The sequence below is a fragment of the Schistocerca gregaria genome, chromosome 2, assembly GCF_023897955.1.
Source record: "Schistocerca gregaria isolate iqSchGreg1 chromosome 2, iqSchGreg1.2, whole genome shotgun sequence".
NCBI lineage: Eukaryota > Metazoa > Arthropoda > Insecta > Orthoptera > Acrididae > Schistocerca > Schistocerca gregaria.
This window is the reverse complement of record NC_064921.1, coordinates 503504230-503516764: the sequence shown is the minus strand read 5'-3', so window position 1 is coordinate 503516764 and position 12535 is coordinate 503504230. Positions and strand designations below refer to the sequence as shown.

Genomic DNA, 12535 nt, shown 5'->3' with positions numbered 1-12535 from the left:
AGCCTGCCAGGGCCCAAAAAATTTGGCTAGGCACATAAACAATGCTGAACTTAGCAAAGACTGTTTAAATTATGTTATGGGCATTAAAAGTAGTCTGCAGTACACACTGGGATCTACCTTACTGTCTCCATCATCGCTAAGAAGGTGTTAAGGGCTTAACTTCCAGTTATTAGTAGAGCTAACATTTGCACCTTTGTGGACAGCTGAACTGTCCCAATTTTTTAGAGGTCAAGTTAGTAAGTTAATCAGCTGTGTTTAGTGTGTTATCTTAATTACAGTGCTTAAAATTGGAGTTATAAAAACAATTAAAGTTTAACTTGTACCCCATGATTTTTTCTTCAAGAGTTCCTCTTGTGATAAGCCTGTAGACATTGACTACCTTTTTCTGCCCAATCCTATGAGCTCTGTCCATTGCCTGCAGATCTTTCATTGGGTTCCAGTCATGCTCCACAAAAATAACCTGTAAAGTAAATTACATTTTTAACAACTTTTTTTATTGTTTGGTACAGATTTACTTCACTTTTGAGATAAACGACAGACATGAGCACTATTTTTACATGCCAAGATGTCTGCATTAGTTTATGATAGGCACAAGTTTATGCATTTGTTACTGAAATTCTTCAAAGAAATGGGGATTACTGTTCATGTTTGCAGCACAGCACATATGATAAGAAGTGCCTTTCAATTGATTATGAAAGAGGCAGGAATTGTTCCAAGCTACCTGGACCTAGTGTGCTTATTAATTACTTCCCTTAAACTCAAACTGCTACATTTTTAACACAGAGTAACTTGCTACAGGACTTTTTCACTATTCTATTAAAAACTTGTGTGTTCAGATGAGCCTGGCATTATAACACACACACACACACACACACACAAAATTTTCAGTATAGTGGCTACAAATAACATAGCACTTCAGTTTCATGGTTTACAATGGATGTTCACTTGTCCTAATGTGCTAGGAATGCAGCATATGACATTCAAACATATTTGTTAAGTTTTAAAAATAGCACACTGCTTTACTGATGTATGTTTTTATTTTAAATCAAAACAAACACTGATCACATACAGAATGTGATCAAACAGTATGTATACATGATTACTGCAATTCACAATTAAATGCCTGGCAGAGGATTCACTGAACCACCTTCAAGCTATTTCTCTACTGTTCCACTCTTTAATGGCACGTGGGAAAAACAAGCACTTAAAACTTACTGTGCGAACTCTGATTCCTCCTATTTTATCATGATGATCCTTTCTCCCTGTGCAGGTGAGCCCCAACATAGTAGTTTCACCATTGGTGAAGAAAGTTGGAGACTGAAATTTCATGAGAAGATCCTGCTGCAACGACAAACACCTTTGTTTTAATGAATGCCACCACAAATCACGTATCATGTCCATGGCACTCTCTTCCTATTTTGCAATAATACAAAATGAGCTGCCCTTCTTTGAACTTTTTTTATGTCCTCTGTCAGACCCATCTGATGATGATCTCACACTGCATAGCAGTACTCCAGAAGAGGGCAGTCAAGCATGATGTAAGCAGTCTCTTTCATAGACCTGTTGCACTTTCAAAGCATTCTTCCAATAACTCACAGTCTTTGGTTTGGTCCACCCACAACATTATCTATGTCATCTTTCCAATTTAAGTTATTTGTAATTGTAACCCCTAAGTAGCTAGTTGAATCTACAGCCTTTACATTTGTGTGACTTATTGTCTAACTGAAATCCAGTGGATTTCTTTTAGTATTCACACTTTTCATTATTTAGAGCCAATTGCCATTTTTTGCACAGATATCAAGTTTAAGTCATTTAGCAACTGGTTTTGATGTGACGACTTTACAAGATGGTAAATGACTGCATCACCTGCAAACAACCTAAGAAGGCTGCTCAGGGCCTACAAAATTTCCTTGGGGAACACCAGGTATTACTCTGTTTTACTCAATGACTTTTTTTTCAGTTACTCTGAACTGTAATCTTTCTGACAGGAACTCACGAATCCTGTACCACAACTGAGATGATACTCCGTAGGTATGCACATTGATTAAAAGGTGCTTGTGAGCAATGGTGTCAAAAGCATTCTGGAAATTTAAAAAATGGGATCAATTTGACATCTTCTGTCAACAGCACTCATTACCTCATCACAATAAATAGCTAGCTGTGTCTAACAAGAATGATACTTTCTAGATCTGTTCTGTCTATTTGTCAATAAATCATTTTCTTCGAGATAATTCATAATGTTAGAACACAGTGTATGTTCCAAAACCTGACTACAAATCAAAGTTTGTGATATGGGCCTGTCATTCAGCAGATTATCCCTATTTCCTTTATTGGATTTTGATATGGTATATGCAAATTTCCAGTCTTTAGATACTAAACTTTCGATGAGGGAACTGTTCTATATTATTGTTAAGTATGGAATTACCATTTCAATGTACTCTGAAAGGAACCTGACTGGTATACAATCTGGATAGGAGGCTTTGCCTTTATTAACTGATTTAAGTTGCTTCACTATAACAAGGATATCTACTTCAAGTTCCTCATGTTGCAGTTGTTCTAGGTTTGAATTCAGGAAATTTCCTTCATCTTCTTTGGTAAAGGAGTTTTGGAAAACCATGTTTAATAACTAAGCTTTAGTGGCACTCTCATCAGTGATATCGCCATTTTTATTGGGCAGGGAAAGTATCGAATGCGTCTTGCTGCTGGTATACTTCACGTGTCACCACAATCACTTTGGGCTTTCTGTCAAATGTTGAGTTTTTTTGTGGAAACTATTAAAATTATCTCACATTGACATTTGCACAAAATTTCAAGTTTCTGTAAAACTTCGCCAATCTTGAGGATTCTGTATTCTTTTAAATTTCACATGCTTTTTTCCTTGCTTCTGCAACAGTGTTCCAACTCATTTTGTGTACAAGGGGGGATCAGTACCATCACTTAGTAATTTATGTAGCATATACCTTTGGAAGATGCCTGGAGGCACTGGAAGGTTTCAGACAGATTATATAATGGTAAGACAGAGACTCAGGAACCAGGTTTTAAATTTTAAGACATTTCCAGGGCAGATGTGAACTCTGGCCACAATCTGTTGGTTATGAACTGTAGACTAAAACTAAAGAAACTGCAAAAAGGTAGGAATTTAAGGAGATGGGCCCTGGATAAACGGAAAGAACCAGAAGTTGTAGAGAGTTTCATACAAAGCATTAGGGAGCGATTCTCAAGAGTGGGGGAAAGAGATACAGTAGAAGAAGATGAGTAGCTTTGAGAGATGAAATAGTGAAGGTAGCAGAGGATCAAGTAGGTAAAAAGGTGAGGGTAACAGAAGAAATATTGAATTTAATTGATGAAAGGAGAAAATATAAAAATGCAGTAGATGAAGCAGGCGAACAGGAATACAAACCTCTCAAAAATGAGATCAACAGGAAGTGCAAAATGGCTAAGCAGGGATGGTTAGAGGACAAATATAAGGATGTAGAGGCATATAACACTAGGGGGAAAATTAAAGAGACCTTTGGAGAAAAGAGAACCTCCTGTATAAAAATCAAGAGCTCAGATAGAAAACCAGTTCTAAGCAAAGAAGGAAAAACAGAAAGATGGAAGGAGTATATAGAGGGTCTATACGAGGGCAATGTACTTGAGGGCAATACTATGGAAATGGAAGAGGATGTAGATGAAATGGGAGATATGGTATTGCATGAAGAATTTGACAGAGCACTGGAAGACCTAAATCAAAACGAATCCTCGAGGTAGACAACAACCCATTAGAACTACTGATAGCCTTGGGTGAGCCAGGCATTACAAAACTCTTTCATTTGGCAAGTGACATGTGTGAGACAGACAAAATACCCTCAGTCTTCAAGAAGAATGTAATAATTCCAGTCTTAATGAAAGCAGGTGTTGACAGAAGTGAAAATTACCGATAGTTTACTGATAATTTAATAAGTCACAGCTTTAAAATACTAACACAAATTCTTTACAGATGAATCAAAAAACTGGTAGAAGCCGACCTCGGGGAAGATCAGTTTGGATTCTGTAGAAATGTTGGAACACGTGAGGCAATATGGACCCTAGGACTTATTTTAGAAGATAGATTAAGGAAAGTCAAACTCATGTTTCTTACATGCGTAGGCTGAGAGAAAGCTTTTGACAATGTTACCTGGAATATTCTCTTTCAAATTCTGAAGGTGGTAGGGGTCAAATTCAGGAAACGAAAGGCTATTTACAATTTTAACAGAAATCAGATGGCAGTTATAAGAGTCGAGGGCATGAAAGGGAAGGAGTGGTCGGGAAGGGAGTGAGACAGGGTTGTAGCCTATCCTTGATGTTATTCAATCTGTACATTGAATAAGCAGTAAAGGAAATGAAAGAAAAATTTGGAGTTGGAATTAAAATCCATGGAGAAGAAATAAAAACTTTGAGGATTGCCGATGACATTGTAATCCTGCAGACAGCAAAGGACCTGGAAGAGCAGTTGAATGGAATGTACAGTGTCTTTAAAGGAGGATATAAGATGAACTTCAACAAAAGCAAAATGAGGATAATGGAATGTAGTTGAATTAAATCAGATGATGTTAAGGGAACTAGATTAGGAAATGAGACACTTAAAGTAGTAAAGGAGTTTTGCTATTTGGGGAGCAAAATAACTGATGATGGTCAAAGTAGAGAGGATATAAAATGTAATCTGCCAATGGCAAGGAAAGTGTTTCTGAAGAAGAGAAATTTTCTAACATCGAGTATAGATTTAAGTGTCAGAAAATCATTTCTGAAAGTATTTGTATGGAGTGTAGCCATGTATGGAACTGAAAAATGGATAACAACTAGTCAATACAGGAAGAGAATAGAAGCTTTCAGAATATGGTGCTACAGCAGAATGCTGAAGATTAGATGGGTAGATGACATAACTAATGAGGTTGTACTGAATAGAATTGGGGAGATGAGGAATTAGTGGCACAACTTGACTAGAAGATGGGATCAGATGGTAGGACATATTCTGAGGCATCAAGGGATCACCAATTTAGTATTGGAGGGTAGCATAGAGGGTAAAAACCAGAGAGGGAGACCAAGAGATGAATATATTAAGCAGATTCAGAAGGATGTAGGTTGCAGTAGTTACTTGGAGATGAAGAAGCTTGCGCAGGATAGAATAGCACGGAGAGCTGCATCAAACCAGTATCTGGACTGAAGACCACAACAACAGTAACATTGAGGTTAGATTGAAATTACCACCAACCAAAATTGTGTGAGTGGGGATACCCATTTGATGAGGTTAAATTGAAGTTACCACCAACTATAATTGTATGAGTGGGGGTACCTATTTGATACAAGACCCAAGTTTTCTTTGAACTGCTCAGCAACTACACCAAATGAGCCAGTGGGTCAGTAACTATATGCTTGACGATTAACAACACCAAGAAATATGTCTGCCCACTGATATAGCTAATGTATCATTGAATATGTATCTGTTGAACCTTCAAATAGTTGTACTTTGGGCTGTTTATCTAAATGATTATGATAAACTGAGAAGAAGAAGGGGAATAAGATAAGAGATGAGGCCACGTCAGTCGAGTTCTAGATGGTACAGAGGAAAGTTTAGTGTGTTCTGTGGCTTCCTAAATTTGAACACATGTCCAATGTTCAATGTGAACATTGTAGCGCACACAATGAAGAGCCACCATTGAATTGTGAATGATTGCTGAGAACAAACTTCATTAGGGAATAAATATTCACTGACACTATTGTCAAAAGTCCCAGTTATCTAAAGCAATCTCCATAATGTGACAGAGAACAGGCACCACATATGAATGACTATTACATTTTCTGAGTAATGAATCCATCTCAATTAAGCACTTCTTATGCTATTTATTAAAGTGTATCTCTTACAACAACGAGACAAGGCCACACAATATGTCTTAACATAACCAGGTTTTATTTGAAAAAAACTGGAACAATATACCATGAAACTCCAGAATGAAATGAGCTGTGTACACAACAACAACACTAAACATAAGAATGTGGTTCATTACACAAATCCTACGAGAAAGGAAACCACAGCCTATTAACAGAAATCACCCCACATAACAATATGAGTAAACCATGTAAGACTCAAATCAGTATTGCTGGATAAAGGACACAACCAAGTACTCTAATTATGTCAACAGCTTTTGTACCCTGTGATATAACTGTAACAACTATAGCAAGCAACCCTAAAGAGTGCTTACAAGAATAATACTGTCTGCTGTTCCATTCATTTCAGCAAATTACATTCCCATAAGACAACTGGCGCTTCTGTGTGTGTGTGTGTGTGGGGGGGGGGGGGGGGAGGAGGGGGAGGGGGACCCTCTTCATCTTGGGTTTGAAAACTTTAGTCTGTCAGAGATAGGCTTCATCTCTTGTGGAAACCTACTGAAAATGTATGTTGCAGAACGCTGATCAAATTTTTTAAACATTGTTTAGGGATGCTCACACAGCTTAAAAATTATTTCTCTGCCTTGTGTTCACAGGTGGATGCTAATACTCCTCCTACCCTCGTTGATGTTAGCACACAACAAATTTCATAAGCATGTAGTTGTACTGCAGTATCAAAGAAAGAATTCCCTGTTCAGGAAATATACAACAACCTGGATACTAGGTGTGGCTCCTATGACTTGCTTTTTCTTTTTGTCCAACACAAGTTACGATAAATATTTCTCCATATGAGATCAACGAAACGATAAATGAGGCATTAACAAGTTTTAGAGTATCATTGAAGCTAACTGCAGATAATACTCTAATCACAAAAATAGTTGAATGCATCCCCTGCAGGACGCTGTAAACATGGCCCTGATCCCTCCACCAACAAGAAGTTACCACTCCCCTCAGTATCAGAAGTGTGATGTCTTTCACTTAATAACAGTACACACATAGCACCTTCAATGAAATAGGATAGATTCATAAAAATGCAGGAAAAGGGAATACACATTAAAGGCCTAAACTACACAGTTTCAACTGGCAAAGCATAAATGGCTACAGCAAAAATTCAACAATGTAAAGCCTGTATGACTGAAGAAGGGTTCATACCACTTTGTGAGAATCAAAAACCTGAAGCAGCTGTGTGAACTTCAAGAGCTCTGAAAGAAAGCCAATATTAAGTAAAAAAGAGAAGGCTGAAAAGTAGAAGTAATACAGTGCATCCGTTAAGTCATGGAGCAGTTATGAATGCCTGTTGTGGCTAACAGAAATGAAACAAAATAGCAAAGAGTTTCTGTAGTATGATGTTTAATGGTGTGCACGTGCAGGTGATGACACAACGAAATTAACTGTGTAGCAGCAGTGAATCAGGCCACGTCAGCTGAGCTCTAGACAGTATAGACGAAAGTTGAGCGTGTTCTGTGGCTTCCTAAATTTGAACACCGAACATTTGCACTTCGTTGCGCATAAAATTAAGAGCCACCATATAGAAATAGCATCAACTGGTGAGATAAGAAGTTAAAGGATACTGTCAGTTTGCTGGAAAGACTCTGTTCTGATAGGCCTTCAGTAAGTGACGAGTCTGTAGAAGCTGTATGGGATAGCTACCTAAAGAGCCCCAAAAAAGTGGTGCGGTGCATGTACTCAAGGATTAGGCCTAAAAAAGCTTTTAAAGGAAGTCTGCATTTATATAGTTACACATTGCAGTTTTTGCACACTATCAAACTGATTTATAGACTCAAAAGATTGAAGTGTGTTACATATATACTTAACAAGATTGCTCAGATTGCTCATGATGTTTAGTGATGAGGTCACATTCTGTGTCTGTGGTCATATACATTGCTATAATGTCTGAATTTGAGCTTCTGAACATCCTTGTGTCTATAATCAGTATGAATGTAACACACCTGAGGTGAACATGTGGTGTGCCCTCATGTATAAAGTAATTGTAAAGAGTCAGGCCCCAGTTCTCTTCTAGATTAATATTAGCGTGCACTCTGTGTTGGAAGCCGAGTCGTGTCTGTGCAGTTGCAAGGAACAGCCTTGGATGTCATATTATGTAACTCGGTATGCGCATAACAATGAGTTCGCTTTGTGGTAAAGTGTTAATTGCGGAGCAATTTCAGTGATTTATTCTCAGTTTGTGTATGTCGTATTTCACGTGCCGTCGCAGGGCAGACCTTCTACCATTACTAGCGTGGCATTTGATGAGTATTCAACATCAAATTTTGGCGAGCATTCACTTTGAAAATTTACATCAATAACGATTATTGAACAGTTTTGTCTCTGCAGACAACATGAGACTCTGGCATAAAATAGGGGTGATACGTGATTACGAGAACTCAGCAAGAGAGTTCTCACAGACTCTGTCACCTCAATTCTCCAACTTCTTACCTATACGTGGTACCCCTGTTAAGCGGAGCAACTCAGCGGAAGGTTGGGTAACCAAACCCAGCGGGAAACTGAGTCAGTGAGCATATAGGAGTTGGAGGACAGTGGAAGGCAACGGGAAACCACCACCACTGAACTATCCCAAGAAAACCCCATGGTTTTGCTCAGCTCAAAATGTTCCGGAGTTTCAAGGAAAACTAAACATAGTGAAAAGCGAAATGGAGAAAATTAACATCGACATGTTGGGAATAAGTTAAATGAGGTGGATTGGCATGGGAAAATTTGCTTCGAATGGCCATGTGGTGTATTATTCTGGGCATGATAACAACAGAAGTAATGGAGTAGCTTTCATCGTTAGTGATAAAGTGAGAAAAGTTGTAATGGGATGCAAATATAAAAATGACAGAATGATGTCCATTAGACTTCAAGGTCAGCCCCTCAACATCACAGTAATTCAAGTTTATGCGCCAACAACTGATGCTGAAAAGGAAATTATTGACCGGTTCTATGGAGATTTACAAGAATTACTACTGTCAACATCAAAGAAGGATATCATCTTCATAGTTGGAGATTAAAATGCAAAAGTGGGAAATCAAGCTGTAGAAGGAATAAACAGGGAAATATGGTCTTGGTACAACAAATGAAGCAGGACAGAGACTCCTAGAATTCTGCCAAGAAAATTCATTGATAATTACTAATACACTGTTTCAACCACCAAAACAACGCCTATATACCTGGACTTCGCCAGATGGCCAACACCAGAACCAAACTGATTACATACTCTGTAATCAGAGGTGAAAGAGCGCGGTTCAGTCAACTACAACAAGACCTGGGCCTGACTGCGGATGACATCATGAGCTCCTGATTGCAAAATTTCGGCTGAAACTTCAGAATGTAGCAAAAAGTATTCCAACTTGCAGATACAACCTTAACTCTATACCTTCCGACTACACTGAACAGGTGCAAAACAGATTTAATGTATTAGAGCTGGAGGACAAAAGCTCACAAGAGATGTGGACAGAAGTAGCTAATACTGTCAAGGAGGCCGCAGAGAAACACATTCCCAAGAAAAGGAACAGCAAGAAGGCTAGATGGCTATCAGATGAGGCACTGCAAGTTGCAGAAGAATGAAGGAAAGCGAAAACCAAGGGAGATAGAACAGCTATGTTTGAATTAAATACAGATTTTCAGAAATTAGCTATGAGAGATAAAAATATATTCTTTAATGAACAGTGCAAGGAAGTTGAAGATAGTAATGGAATGTGGAAGACAAGAGATCTTTATCCGAAAATTAGAGAAATTAAAGGAAAATTCCAGGCAAAAATTGGAATGATAAAAGATAGAAATGGGAAAGATTTGAGTGAAGCAGAGGATGTTAAAGAAAGATGGGCAAAATGTGTAGGAGACCTATACAAGAAAGAACTGCATAATGACAGGGCTCCTATTTAATTTAGAACTAGAGCCAGATATTATGGATAGTGAAATCCAGTGGGCCCTTGAAAATATGGCTGATAACAAAACTAGTGGACATGATGAAATACCAGCAGAATTGTTTACAGTCACCAGAAAGCATGCAGTGAAAGTGCTGCACTCAATATGTCAAAAAATATGGATCACACATCAGTGGCAAAAAGACTGGAAAAGATCAGTATTCATCCCCATTCCAAAGAAGAGAAGTTCTAAAGAATGCTCAGATTACCGAACAATCGCACTTATCTCACATGCTAGCAAAGTCATGTTGAAAATCTTACAAAATAGACTTCGCCAATATCTAGATCGAGAGCTACCAGAAGAACAAGTTGGATTTAGGAAAGGAAAAGGAACTAGAAATCAAATTGCTAACATTTGGTGGATTATGGAAAAAGCAAGAGAATTCCAGAGAGATGTGTACCTCTGCTTTATTGACGACGCCAAAGCCTTTGACTGCATCTGTCACAACAAATTATGGAACGTACTGAAAACCATGGGTGTACCAGATCACCTCATTCATCTGATACGGAGTTTATACCTTGACGAGAAAGCCATGAAGAGAACTATGTATGGAACAACGAAATAGATAAAGATTCAGAAAGAGGTCCGGCAAGGCTGCAGACTGTCACCGTACTTATTCAATCTGTATGCAGAACATGTTATGAGGAATGCGAGGCTAGATGAAGGAGAAACACAAATTAAAATAGTTGGAATAAATGTAAACAACCTCAGGTACATGGATGATATGATCCTGTGGGCAGAAAGTGAAGAAGAATTGAGAACACTCTTGCTGAAGGTGAAAGACGAAAGTGAAAAGGCCAGTCTTAGGCTGTATGTGGAGAAAATGAAAATTATGGCAACTACACCTACCAATTCGTGGGATATAGCAGGAGAAACCATGGAGGTAGTGACCACATTTAGTTATCTCGGTTCCCAGATCTCTGCTGATGGCGACTGCAGCCATGAAATCCGGAGACACCTGTTGCTCGGTAGATAGGCGATGTCAAACCTTGACAAGGTTATAAGGTCCAGAGATATAACATTAGCAACAAAAATCCATATTGTGAGGGCTATGGTCTTTCCAGTTGTGATGTGTGGATGTGAGACCTGGACCATTAGAAAGGCTGAACGGCGAAGAATTGACTCCTTCGAATTGTGGTGTTGGAGGAATCTTCTTAAGAGTTCCATGGACTGCAAAGAGCACCAACAGATCAATATTGGAGCAAATAAAACCAGATTTCTCCCTGAAAGGTCTAATGTTAAAACAAAAGCTGACCTACTTTGTACACACAATGCGAAGGCATGCCTCGTTAGAAAAAAACATTAATTTCGGGGGAAGATTGAAGGAAGTAGAAGAAGAGGACGAGATGGATCGATGGCATCACAGAAGCAATGTGTCCCAACCTGGAAGGTCTATGGGAGAAAGTGCAAGATAGGGAAAAGTGGCATGATTTGGTTCATGGGGTCAAGAAGAGTTGGAACCGAGAGAGAGAGAGATAGAATTTTGTAAGCTCCTTAGGAGCTGTATTTTTGAAATCAATGTCTGTTGATGTTGTAGCTGGTGTCTGCACAAATAAGTCTAATGTAGCTGTTTTGTTGCTTATTAAGGGGTGCAATGTTTGATGTCACTGTGAGGCAGTAATTAGTAAATTTAAAGGCTAATGATTTGACAGTACTACAATTCCTAAAGAGCTATTTTCTGGGTGTTCACTTTCATTTGGGTCACTATCTATCTTCTTTCATGTTTAATAATGTTCCACATAGTTTTCACATTATTCTTGGAGAATTTTATTTTTTGAGCACTAAACTTTATTTTTTTAATAACAGACTGGTAATTTACACATCTATCTCTACTCTAATATCTATCAGCACTGCTTAAGGGAAAAACACAGAAAGTGCTATAACCCTGTACGCAATACCCAGATATGCGCTGTGGCACCAGGCTGCCGGCACACTACAATTCAAATAGTCAGCAATAAGGGGGGCTGCATGGGCTGGCCACCGTAGGCTGCCTGCAGTGGGTCACAAGACTAGTGCGCATGGCATGGCATCTTCTGTGGTGTGTAGCAGAGCCGTCCTCTATAAAAAGACAGCGCAGCTGGCACTCCTCAGATTGTGTTCTACTACTTATTTTACTTTTTCTATATTTGTCACTTACTTGAAAGTGGATCAATAAACTGTTGTTCTAGTGACCCCACTATTGGTTGTATTTAGTGTTATGGTACAATTGGCGACAAATATGGTGTTCACTTCCTTGTGTTAAATCTATTTAGTTATTTTGTCAGTTCTCATGTCCATTGAGACAGTGCACAAATCTCTCCTGGAGGCTTGAAAGAAGCAGCTTCAGCAAGACTTTCTTGCTTTTGGTAGCAAGACTTCCCATGTAAGCCTTTGTTCCTTTCTTGGATTTACCAGCTGCTGTGACAGGTTGCCCCATTCCAATAACAAACATCACTTTTGTTCGATGAAATGAAATGATGTCCATTCTGTCTGAGATTTTTCCTGCCACATCTAGACTAGCTTTTCATCACTCTTTCAATCTCCACAATATCCTTCAGACCTTATGCTCCTTCTGCACCCATCTCCCTACCCTATGGCTCCTACCCCTCTGAGTGTCCCTGCGGCAAAATCTGACCTATGCACCTTTCTACCACCACCTATATCAGCCTTGTAACTAGCAAAACACGCCATTAAAGGGAGAGCTGCCTGCAAAAAGAAGTGTCACATA

At 38.8% G+C, this 12535-nt stretch overlaps 1 protein-coding gene across 1 annotated transcript in view; it reads right to left on the bottom strand.

Annotated features, from left to right (window-relative positions):
* The window catches only part of LOC126328531 (TATA-binding protein-associated factor 172), a 274135-nt gene that overhangs the window by 20622 nt on the left and 240978 nt on the right, over positions 1-12535 (bottom strand). Inside the window, exon 34 of the mRNA XM_049996048.1 lies at positions 324-460. Within this exon, the coding sequence (XP_049852005.1) occupies positions 324-460 (137 nt within the window). The remainder of the gene's footprint in view (positions 1-323; positions 461-12535) is intronic.